Raw genomic sequence first — 12,298 nt, forward strand, 5'->3', positions numbered from 1 at the left:
GTGTCTAGTCTGGGCTGCGGTCCGTGGGCGCCTCAGGCAGCGAGGGTGGCTGCTTGCCTGCGGCTGGCTGGGGCCTCGGTGCGTGTGCGCGCGTGTGCGCGGGGCGGAGTACCCGGGGCTCCTCGGGGTGGCGGAGCCTCGGCGCGGCCGGGAGTGAGAGAGCCGGCGCCGGCGGAGCACACAGCCGAGGCGGCGGGCGGCTCGGGTTATCTGAGCCGCTTGGTCTTGGGTGGCTGCGCCCAGATCTCCGGGCGGCGGCGGCGAAGGCGAGACGCGTTGTCCGGCCGCGGAGAAGCGGGACAGCCAGACCCAGGCCCAGGACGCGGCGGCGGCGGCGGGGAGCCGAGCATGGAAGAGCGCGCGGGTCCGGCAGGTAAGAGCGGGAGAGACCCGTCCGCGCCTCGGGCGAGGACGCGGGGAGATGGATGGGGGCGGTCAGGGCCGGGGCAGGCTCCTCTCCTCTTTCATCCCTGTGCTCAGTACCCAGCGGGCTACTGTGAAGGCTGGGGACTGAGGCTCTGCGGACTCTGGGGCCTCCTGGGCCGTCCCTCCCGGTATCCTCTAAACCTTCTAAAAACTTTCCACTCAGAAAACGTGAGTTCTACAACTTCGCCTGGGCTCTTTGCAGAACTTTGCTTTTTCCTTTCTGTTGTGTGTTTAGTACTTTCTCGTTCTACTTTGGGCGTACAGATATTTTGCACAACTTCCTCCAAGTTGGGAGCATTGGGAAGGCCTTAGCTTCCACTAAGAAGGGAGTGTGAGCTGGGCCTATGCCAGTGGGTGGGGAAACACTGTGTATACCTGTGTGTAGGGTCTTGTGTATTCGATTGTGAACACTAATGTAGATGAGCCTAACCTGTGTAGGGATAAGGCTCTGCCCGCTGCCCCCCACAAATCCAGGGCGGCATGGGGAGAGGTGGCAGGCCCCAGGGGACCCAGTGGGGAGAGGAATCTGAAAATGCTTACCCAAAGGGCTAAGAGAGTAGAATGCTGCTCTCTTTTCCTTTCTTCCTTCTCCTGTCCCCCAGGGCTGCCAACTCAGCTCTGAACTGCCCTTTAGGTGCCCTGGTGGTGTACAGCGGTGGGAAGTCAGGCACCCAAGTTTAGTTTTGGACTTGGGGGAGGGAGAGGGTTGGATCAGGTTTCCAGAGTTTTCCAAATAATTCCACAGAGGTCAAGGCCTAATTTGAGGCCTTTTTTTGCCTCACTCCTAACCTTTCCCAAATTTCATTCCTTGCTCCCCTCTCCCCCAGTTCAGATTCCAGTTGTTTCAGCTGATAACCCAGGTCCCACCCCCAGCCCTACCCTTGATCTAGCTTCTTGACCCAATCCCTGGGCTGTACCCAATTCCCCTCCTAGGGCCTTGTCCCCACTGGGAAATCTGAACCCCTGGAGTGTCAACCGTGGCCACCTGAGCTTTTAGGGCTCTGGGCACACCCTGTGCACCAGAAGTTTAAGTAGGGAGATCAATAGCAAACAGTTGTAATGATCTAATTAATTATGACAAAATTAAAAGCGAGTACAAAATCAATCTCTGATGGTGTTGAAGATGGAATTCAATTGAGAGCCCATCTGTGCACCCCCTCGACCGTATAAATATTCAGCCCAAGGACAGACCTAACGTCTGGGCCTTCCTGAGAAACTCTCTCCCCTTTCTTCCTCTCTGCACAGGGCTTCTCTCTCCCAAACTCTTTCTGAATCTATTTTGCCCCTTGATGCCTCCTGTCCCCTCCTTCCTTCCCTGTCCCATTTGCTCAAGCTCCTGAGACTCCCACTTTTCCATTTTCCCTCCCGGCAAGCGCTCTGCCTGCATTGCAGGCCTGAGGTTTGTGAACCAGGTTCTCAGTCCCAGCAAGTCTCCCAGCAAGGCATCTAGGCCCCCTCCCCAGGACCTCGGGAAACAGAAGGCAGTGTGATGGGGGGGCATCCTTGAGTGCCTGTCAGGGTCCTTATTCCAAATTTCCAGGCGCTCAGGATACTCCAGAAGAGACCAGGGCACTCTCCACTTACCCAGGGACGCCTGCGCCTACTTGTGCCTGACGGGTTAGGGCAGACGCTCCCCCGGCGCGCGTGGCAGAGCGGCCAGCGGTCGGGTTCCGCACCGCACTCCCTTTCCCTTCCCTCCTTTCCCTCCTTTGCCGGTGCATGGCTCGTGTTCCAGGCAGCAGCAGCAGCTCCGGGAAAGGTGGGGAGGAGCTGCGGAGCTGGGCAGGAGACAGAGCTGTGTTTGGGAAAAGGAAACCGCACTTCGAGGCGGCCCCACCGAGTAGAGCTGCGGAGTCTTACGCCCTCCCAGCCGCCTTCTCTCTTTGCCTCTTTCTCTTTTCACCGCCTCCTTCCTCGTCTCTTCGTTAGCCACGTTTGGCCGGGGCACAACTCCCTGGAGGCCCTGCCTCCCCTAGACGGCCCTGAGCCCTTTTGGACCTCATCCGGCTAGTTGAAAATGACAATGACAGACGCGCGTGACCGAACGTGCCTGCCAGACGCCCTGGCGCAACTGCCGCAGCCGGGTTTGCGAAGGATGCGGGTTTTACTTAGTCTCGCTGAGCCTGTTTCGGAGCAGCGAAAACCATCAGGAAAGGGCGAGGGAAGGAGAAAGGGGACTGAATCAGCAACTAGGGCAATTGTGGCCTTCAGCTATCGCTGCCTATACCCCCAGAACTTACAAAAATAAGCCATTTTCTATGCCCTCCCTTTTTCTGTGCTGCCCTGTCCAGCCGGATCTCTGGCTCCCTGACGCTAGTCCCCTGCCTTTGCCTTCTGGGGCCCTGAGCTCCCTCCCTGGCCTGTACTGAGTTCCCAGGTTTCTTTCTACCTTGGGAGACTTCTCCTCCCTCTCCCCATTCGGGCGTCAGGTCCTCACAGCCTGGGGGAGACACAGCCTGATGCCTCCCCGCCCTCTTTTGCCAGGCCTCCTCACCCCGTTATTAATTGCTGTGTTGACCTGCAGGATTGATTGGCGGCCCCGCTGGAAGAGGCTGCGGAGGCCTTGGCCTCGGAGCAGCCTCTGCTGAGGGCAAAGGGGGAGGGGGAGGTGCTGGATATGGGTCCCCAGCTCCCACCTCAGCCCCGCCTGGAACATAGCTATCTGCCTAAACATCCTTCGCCACCCCCTCGCACTTTTTACACACCCTCAGAACACGCAGGCACACTCCCACGATCCCCTCATCCAGACGCTCAGCCCCCAAAGAGACACATCAGAAATTCTCCTTAGTTGATTCAGAAATTGAAAGGGGCTTCCTGCCTCCATCAGTTTCTTCAATGTATTCGTTATCCGCGGGTCTAGACCTCCCAGCCGGTCTAGACCTAGCGGAGTGAACTCCTGGGACCTGAGTTTTTTTTCTTTCCAAGATTTACTTTGCAGCTTTTCTTTTTTAGGAACAGTTACAGAAAGTTAAGAAATAATTCTGGATGCAGGTGACCCTTAAAGTCTCAAACCAAAGCATTTTTTTTTTCCAGAAAGAGACCCTGTCCTGGCTCCTGAGGGATTCGGTTCAGCCCCTTTGTTTCAAGTTCGGGAAACGGATGGCTCTGGGCCTTGGAGGGCAGAGGCTGGAGTCGCCTGGGGCAGGGGTCTCACCCTACAGCGAGGGCCCTCCTTCCCCCTTTCCCCGCGGGCCTAATCCGTCGCGCGCGCGCGCGCGCACACACACACACACACACACACACACACACACACACACATACACACGACCCCCATAGCCACCGCAGCTCCCAGCAACAGCCCTAGCCCCTACCCGAGGCCCCAAGACCGGCGGGCCAGGAACCCCCGGGACGTCCCGGCTCCAGGCTGGACGTGGGCGGAGGTGGCAGGAGTGGACAAACCCAGGCGGGTCCCACGACGCCACTTTCCTCGGGTCTCTCCCTGTCTCAGTCAGCCGCTCTCGCCCCTGGTCCCCTCTCCCCTGCGTTCGGGTCCTTTGTCTCCAGCCACCTCGCAGCCTGTCACTGCCTCGGCGGCCCTGCCCTTTGGGCCTCCCGGTCTCTCTGGCGGGTCCCCCTGCCTTACCAGCTCCCGGCTGTGGCCTGCTCTCCGCCTGCTCCTCACATCCACACAGCTGCTGGGAGAGGAGGCAGGGAAGGCGGGCGCGCCGCGGATGGATCCCAGACGGTAGATTTGGTGCCGGCTCGCAACTCCCGGGAAACTCAGCCCGGGTCCTCCCGCCCCTCTCCAACTCTCCCCAGCTCCGCCGGGTCGCGCGCGCTCACCCGCGGGGCCCCTTCCTTTCCCTGTATCTCGGCTGTGGCTTTTTCGCTCCCTCTGGTCTCCCGACCTCTGGAGTGTGCTCCCCTGGCCCTGCGCTCCGTTCCCTTTCGGCTGCCCCTGGCTGTCGCGTGCCCCCACCCTCCGCAGGTCCCTCGGTCGCGGCGGCGATGACGGTGGCGGTAACGCCGGGGATGTCCTGGGTCTGCCTGCACCGTCTCCCTCGACCACAGCCCGATGAGGCCGCGGGCTCCGGGCCCGGCTGCTAAGAGAGTTAATCATTACTTCGCCAGCGACACTCAGCCTCCCTCCGACTCTCTCGCCTTGCCTAGGGGAGGAGGGGAGGGGACAGCTGGCCAGGTGGGGACTTCGGCTTCGCACAAACCAGCCTCTTCAGGCCTCCCAGAGACAGGTGGTGGCTTCTCAGTTCCCTCGGCAACTCTCTTAGGTCCTCTTTCTTCCCCTTCTGTCTCTCGCTCCTTCAAGCCTCCTCCCAGCCAGGCCTCTCCCCACCGTCTCCTGTCCGCTCTGGCTTTGACTGATTAACTGCAGGCCCTGGGAGGACCAACTTTCTTTGTTTGGAACCGGACCGGACGGGATTTCCTTCCCTAGGTCTCCGCCAATGGGTCAGCTCCTCCCGACAGTTTTGGCGGACTGGCTGAAGAGGACCGCGCCTGAGGCCACAATTAACCCGGCTGTTGGTGGCGGTGGTTGGGGGGTGGTCAGTGAGGAATTTAACCGATCCTCTAGCAGCTGCGCTGGTGCAGTTGGGAGGGGGGTGCAGGAAATGGGAATGGAGGAGTGGCAGGAGGGATAGACAGAGGGAAGAAGGATAAACCTGGACAGGTGTGGCATAGCCAGTGGAAAGGGAAACAAACAAAATAAAACAAGAAGGTGGCGCGGGGAGGAATCCCCAGTAACCTTTATAGGATTGAAGTTGGGTGGAAAATGCCACCTCCTGCCCTGCCTAAGCACTCAGATCCCTCCTTTACCTCTTTGTGGAAGGGTAAGAGTTCAGAAAGCTGGGCATTTACTCCATAATCTACTATAGAAATGTCTGGGTTGCAAAATGCCTATTGATTAGCTCCATGGAGTAGACAAGACAGGCGTAATTATCCCCATTTTACACGTGAGAAAACTGAGGCTCAGAGAAGCAAAGGGACTGTGTATGTAGTGGCTGTTGCTTTTTCCTGTAGGCTGTGGGGTGAGTGGACCCTTTAGCTGTGCAGAGGTCCATGGGTATCTAGAGAGGGGATACAGGCTGTGTCCAGGTCTGAGCCAGGAGTACCAGGGCCTCATTGGGTTTCCAGCCCCTTTAGCTTGTTCTCTGTTGGACAGGACTTTCATTCTTACTTTCTAGACCTGCTGGCTGGGTTTCTCCCAGATTCACTGTTTTTTCAGTTCCCTAGTAGAGTGGCCCATGGGCGGCAGCCACCTGGCTGGCCCGTGCCACTAAGAGGCAGCTTTGGTGGCCAAGTGGCTTGCATTGTTGTTGCTCCTCAAAGGGCCTGTGAAGGGCTGGGCAGGTCGCAAAGACCTCTTGTGAGGGGAAGCTAGATTAAAGGGGGAGGGGCCCTGGAGGATAAAGGCTCAGCACGTGCGCCTGGACTCCACAGGACCAACAGACCGAGCGGGAGGGGCCAGCTGGGAGTCAGGCCCCCCGGGCTTCACGCAGGGAGCCCAAATATTGGGAACAAAAGCAGGAAAAGAAGAGTGAGAGCAGGAGGGAGGGAGGGAGCGAGGAAGCAGAAATTAGGGGGTCTTAGATGAAAAAAAAAAAGAAAGTAGCTTAAGGGGGAATGTGCTGTGGAGTGTGAAATTGCAGCCCATGGTGCTCCATATTGTACCAGAAGCTCTTCCAAAAAAAAAAAAAAAAAAAAAAACCATCCTCCAACGTGACCAGAGGGCCAGGCAGGGGGAAGGGCGGGGAGAGAATGGGGAGGAGGAGGGGGAAAGGCCGGGCAGGAGCCGGTCATGCCCCTCTGCGGAAGGGGCTGGGATGTAAGTTTCGGCTGCCTGGGATCTGACAGCCGAGGGTATGCGCCCTGGGGTGCGCCGGGACCCAGAGGGCGAGTGAGCCTCGGTGGCAGGCTCTGGAGTTCGGTTGTCAGAATAACTTTTATTTTTCTTTTTGGTGGTGACTTCCAAAAGTGGGAATAATCCAGAAATGAAGCTCAGCTGAGGAGCTGCAGCTCTGCTCTCCCTCTCTCCCCTCCTTCCTTTCTGCTTCTCTTCCCTTCGGACTAGTTTTCCCCCCTTGGTTCTAAACAGCTTTTTCCCCTCTGAACTTTAATGCGTTTAATTTGGTCCGCGCTGTGGGGAGCATTTCCTGGGGAGATGCATTTAATTTCGGAATTTCTAATCCCCTTCCTCAGAGCCTGGCCCTAGCTCCCCTAGCCGCTCCCCGGGCAGTGGAAGGAAGAAGGCAGTTCCTGGCCTCGGGGGAGGGGCGAGGCTGGGATGCTCCTGCAGCCCCCACCTGTCTCACCAAGGCCCAGCCGCCTTCCCAAGCTGCTGGAGGCCGGGTGCCTGGGCCCTGGGTCAGGGCCCTGCAGGAGGAGGGGAGGCAACCACACTTCTGCCTTTTCTCGCTTGGGCAGAAAACGCTGGGGCCAGGGAACTGGAAACCGGAAAATGGGAGAAAGGGTTTCTGGAAGGGAGCATGTGTGGGTGGCAGCGGGGCAGCGGACTGGGTCTATACTGGCACTTCACTTTTGCACAACATGCCCAGAAACGCATTTGAGAGCCCGGGAGTCGCGCTTGGCTTGGCTTGGGGCGCCGGTGCGTTGGTACACTCGAGGTGCGGGGTGCCTATCTGCCACCCCGACACCTACACCCAGGCAGAGCAGGCGCGGCCCAGCCAGACAGCCAGGCCAGCAGAAGCTCGGCCTGGAGGGCGGAGGCAAGGGTGGGGGCCGCCAGGCGCCTGGGCAAGCCTGGCAGGGAAGAGAGCCGAGAAGGCAAAGGAGCCGAGATCCACAAGGAAGATTTATTGGGCAGATCAGATGCACAGAGGCGGCTAATGAAGCAAATCCCGAGATGGGTATCAGAGCAACTCCCCAAAAGTTTATTTGCCTTTAAATTTCCGCAGGGAGGCGGGCGCCTTGTTTGAAGTGTAAATGCCCCTAGGTTGGGGGGTGGAAGGACTGCTTTGAAAACACCAGAGAGAAAAGGTTCATTTAGAGGCGGACGGGAAAAGCAACCAACCCTGACAGGTCGAAGCCCGGGTAGTGTTTGGGGTTGGCTTGTTTTCTTTCTTTTCCCCTTTCCTCTTCTTTCTTCCCTTTTTTCCTTTCTTCCTTCCCCCCACCCCTCTACTAGGCTCTAAAGAAGAAAGAGAACAGAAAAGAGGGAGTCAGAGGAGCAGCCAGTGACTGGATGAAGGCCAGCCCTTCATCCTGGAGCCCTAGGAGAAGGCAGAGCTTTGGAGAAAAGGGGTTCCTAATCACTAGGGAGCATTACTCTCTAGACCCAGGAATGGGCTGGAGCTAAGGAGGAAGCGGCCAAGATCCGGCTTGGCGGCAGAGTGAGTGTCCAGCTAGTGCAGTGCTGGGGAGAGGATCCCAGGAGCAGGGGGTACTCTCAGGGACTACCTGGGAGTGGGACTTTCGGAAGTATCTTCACTCCTCAGAGGGTGCATGTGAAGGACAGGTGTGTGAGGACAACTTCCAGCACACTTGGTGCTTTAAGTCCCCTTCTCTACAAAATGGAAAATCCTTCTCACCCAACATGTGAACATGCTTGTTGTGGGCACCCACATTTCATGGTACTTGTAACATAGGCACATGCCTAGCTGGTTCTAGAAAAATCTGTCTCTGTGTGGAAGGGGGCTTCTACTCACAGCTTTGTTCCTCCAACAGTTGAGATGCCCTGAGACAAATTCCTGAATGACCAACTTGGAGGGACCTGGGGCAAAGGTTACTTTAGTTCTGAGCTCCTGTAAGTAAGAACCCTTTCTCAATGTTCCTTTCACCCCAGTTCTGGGTTAATTACGTCCCAGAGGGGAAATCCAAGGCTGTGCTAGCTAACACCACCTGAGATCCCCTGCACTCTGGCTTGGTAGCTGTTCCCTTTCGGCTGCCCGAACTGTTTTCCTTCTTCGCTCCCTACGCGAAGTTAGTGCGTGTTAGTGGGGTTGTGAGGCCAAAGCAAACCCGGGAGCGCCATCTGCAGGCCTCTAGAGGAAGAGACTGACCTTAGGGGCTGGGCCCTGCGCCTTCAACCTCTAGCCCAAGGGAACCAACCTGCCTAGCCACCCGAGGGAAGTGGGGTGGGGGCTGGGAGGGGCAGACGGGGAGGAGTGTTTTCCTCCCAGACTACCCCGCAGGTGGAAATAAGCTTATTGGGCTCTGGAGGATACAGGAGGGAAGGCAAATGCCAGGATCCCAGCGGACCCAGGCCCCACAGGAGTGAGGTTCAGAACCCCGTCCCGCTGAGCTTGTTCTGAACTCCTCCTGAGGAATAAGGGCATCCCGAAAACCCGGTACAAGACGCCCAGTAATAGTAGTCAGGCTGAGTCGGGCTGAGTCAGGCAGGTGCATCTCTCCCCATCCTATCTGCCGCCCAGGCTCCGGCCAGAGGGAGGGGAGCGTGAGTCCGCCGCGCTTCTGCGGGGCGCCCGGAGCTGCAGACAGGAGCTGGAGGAACCTCGGATCCCGGCTGCAAGAGCGCTGCGCAGGCTTCGCCGAGCCGCCCTTTCGCAGACCCAGGGAAGCGGGGGGAGGGAGCGAAGGAGGGGGAGAGAGTTAAAACATCAGCTGAAGTGCCAAGATGATTTATGAGACGAGGGAAAATATTTCATAAAGATCTCTCGGATATTCTGTACTTAACCAGTTAGGAGACAAAGGGCTTCTCCTGCCTGGTGCGAATCCCAGCGAGCAAGGGAGCGAGTGCTGGAGAGAGCTGCAGAGGCTCTGGCAGGAGTGGGGCCGGCCCCGTGCGTTGCGCCTCCTGCGCTCGCCCGGGATCCGCCGAGCTAGCAGCGGGCGGCGCTCAGCCGCGTCCGCAGCCTCCTCTTCTCCCCAGCCGGGGAGAGACAGCCTCGTCTCCCGCATCCTCTGCCGCCAGCGACCTGCCGCTTCGCACTGTATCCCTCCCTTGCCCCCGTCCCCAGTCACCTGAGGGTTCAGAAACCAAGTCCCCCGGCTCTCCCGCCATCCGCTGAGTCCCACCGAGGCAGGTGGGTACTCGCTGGAGGTCTTCAGCTAGATTCTGAACCAAGCGTTCTGGACTGCCCAGACCCGGTGGGCAAGAGGACTGGGGAGGCCCTGCGTGCAGTCGCATGGAACGGGAGGGGACAAGACAAACTGCTGGACACTTTTCCGTGGAATGAGAAGTGGGGGTGCGTGTGTGGGAAGGTACCTCCGGAGGGAAAGGCCAAAGGGAAGGACCAGAAAGAGAGGAAGAGCCGGGAAGGAACGGAAGGGAACTCAGAGCCGAGGGTGGTGGGATTGGGGTTAGGGATGCGCACTGGGCCCGGGGCCGCGCGGCCCAGGCGGGCACTGGCTGGTGGATGGCAGGGCTGGGCGAGTTAGAACTGAGAGCCCGGCTTCAGAGAGCAGCGCGCTCCAAGGCCCTCTGTCGTTACCTGAATATTCATTAGACTGGCCGCTCTTTATCCTTATCTAACGTTTATCTTATCGGCGAGTTTCGTTTCTCAGTGTAGTTTTAATCCCGGGCTCCCATTCCCTCTCCCCCGGCCCGCTCCCCTCCCTCCCTCCTCCTCCGCCGGCTGCTCCCTCCCTCCCTCCCATTTCCCCCTCCCCTACCCTCCCCTTTGCCGGCACCGGAGTGACAGGCGCGGGGCCCTCCTCGCCGAAGCTCCGGGCTCCGGCGCTGGCGAATCACAGAGTGGTGGAATCTATTGCCTTTGTCTGACAAGTCATCCATCTCCCAGCGCGGGGAGGGGGAGGGGGTCTGGAGGGGGCTTTGCAGCTTTTAGAGAGACACACACCGGGAGCGGAGGCTCCAGTCTCCGGCCGAGTCTTCTCGCAGCCGCAACCCACCTGGGGCCAGCCCAGCGCTGCCAGCGCCACTCGGCTCCCTCCCTCCCTCCCGGCCCTTCGGCGGCGGCGGCGTGCGCCTGCCTTTTCCGGGGGCGGGGGCCCGGCCCGCGCGCTCCCCTACCGCAGGCGCCTGCTCGGACATCCCCGGGATTGCTACTTCTCTGCCAACTTCGCCAACTCGCCGGCACTTGGAGAGGCCCGGCTCCCCTCCCGGCGCCCTCTGGCCGCCCCCGCCCCGCGCGCTCTCCGACCACCGCCTCTCAGATGATCAGGTTCCAGGGGAGCTGAGCGAGTCGCCTCCCCCTCCGGGCTTCAGCCCTGGCTGCAGCTGCCGCACGAGCCATGCGCCCCCAGTGCCCCCCGGCCCGGCCCACCGCCCCGGGGCCACTCTACTGACCGCCCAGCCCAGAGCCCCGACGGTGACAAGTTGCGACTACTGCGGTTGCGAGCTCCGGCCAGCCCGGAGGAGCCCCAGCGGGGAGCGCAGTGCTGCGCCCCCCGCCCCCGCGCGCCCCGCAGCAGCCGGGCGTTCACTCACCCTCCCTCCCCCACCGTCCCTCCCTTTTCTCCTCAAGTCCTGAAGTTGAGTTTGCGAGGCGACACGGCGGCGGCGGCCGCGCTGCTCCCACTACTCTGCCTCCCCATGGATATGCACTGCAAAGCAGACCCCTTCTCCGCGATGCACCGTGAGTACCGGCGCCCGGCTCCTGTCCCGGCTTGGGGCTCTCGGTCCCAACCCCGTCCAGTCTCGGCGTGGCCCCGGCCCCTCGCGCTCAGGTCCCATCTTGGAGGCCTCCCTGGCTTCTCCTAGTCCCTCCTTTCGTTCTTTCTCTTTCCCTCGCCCGGTGTTTCTAATGCCTCCAGCTTCTCTCCTGCCTTCTGTCACCCATACTTACCTCTCTGCCTGCCTTCCTACCTTCCCTGGTGCCTATCACCTGTCTTTGCTCTTTCCATCCGCTCCTTCTTAGGTCATGGTTCCAGGGCTTCGGAGCCCTGGTTCCAGCCACCCTTTCCCCAGTCAGCCTCTTCCCCTGGGCTGGAGGACAAATTAGCAGGCAGTTTTCAGGGTTTTGTTTTGTTGTTTTCTCTTTTATCTCTTCCTCTCTTCCTCTGTTTGCCTCCCTCTCCTGTCTCCCCACATCTTTACCTTTCTCAAACTTAAGAGTGGTGGGGTCCAGGAGACTCCAATAGTGTTCAGCCTCAGTGTCAGGACAATTGGGCAGAAGAGTGTGGGGGTGGGGTGCCCCCTTCTGACCCTCATCTCTCAGCATCTCCAGGCCCTTCCAGCCCAGCGGAGGCTTCTTGTGGGCTGGTTGGAAATATTTTCTTCCTTTTCCTTTCTTTCCCACCCCTCTTCCCTTGCCTTCTCCTTCCCTTCACATTGGGAATCCCAGGTTGTCAAGATAGAATGGTCATCTTTCCCTGCCTCTGCTTGGGGGATGCTCTAAAAACAAAGAGGGGTTCCAAAAGGAAATCGAAGTCAGGGAGAGAGCCAGCAGCGCAGCCTTCCAGGTGGGCCCTCGGCAAAGTGCAGCTCTGCTCTCAGCTCTGGAGGCTCCTTGCCTAGACTTCCGACTCCCCATTGAGGATCGTGCAGCCAGCAACCTGGCCAGGGGGTCAGCAAAGAGCAAAAAATGAGGGGGAAAGAACAAAAGGAAAGCAAATGCCAAAGCTGAGGAGAAAGAAAAAGAGAAATCCAAACACAGGAAAGGAAATTAAAGAAAGAAAGTTGAAATGATGTTACAGAAGAAAAGGGAGAACGGGAGAAAAAAATAAAAGAGGGAATTATTTTAATAAAATTTGAATTTAATTTATACCATGTCTTTAGCTTGAAAAACTATTCTGAGATTTTTTTTTTTGCAGGCTTTTTTTTTTTTTGAAAGATAAAATTCTAAATAGAAACTCCTCCCTATCTGCAGATTAATAATTAAGGATAATTTGTAACTTTTCACAAGGAAACTTTAGACCTGGCTTGGACCTGTGTTTAGGACAAGAGAGCCAAGGAGGGAGAGCTGTGTTTTTCGCTAAGCATATATTTAGCGTTCGGGGGGCGGGGGCCGTTTAAAAATACTCCTGGGATAAAATGTAT

At 58.4% G+C, this 12,298-nt stretch overlaps 1 protein-coding gene across 12 annotated transcripts in view; it reads left to right on the forward strand.

Moving 5' to 3' along the window:
- Positions 1–244: 244 nt before the first annotated feature.
- Positions 245–12,298, forward strand: part of PAX2 (paired box 2) — a 93,882-nt gene continuing 81,828 nt past the window's right edge. For 10 of the 12 annotated variants that reach the window (XM_015147956.3, XM_015147958.3, XM_015147955.3 and 7 more), the window contains exons 1-2: positions 245–373; positions 10,785–10,895. In XM_015147956.3, the coding sequence (XP_015003442.2) occupies positions 349–373; positions 10,785–10,895 (136 nt within the window). In that variant the 5' untranslated portion in view covers positions 245–348. Of the gene's footprint in view, positions 374–10,265; positions 10,896–11,603; positions 12,019–12,298 lie in introns of those variants that run through there. The other 2 variants (XM_077947344.1, XM_077947343.1) reach the window with 2 other exon arrangements.

This window comes from Macaca mulatta, chromosome 9 (genome assembly GCF_049350105.2).
Source record: "Macaca mulatta isolate MMU2019108-1 chromosome 9, T2T-MMU8v2.0, whole genome shotgun sequence".
In the NCBI taxonomy this organism is placed as follows: Eukaryota; Metazoa; Chordata; class Mammalia; order Primates; family Cercopithecidae; genus Macaca; species Macaca mulatta.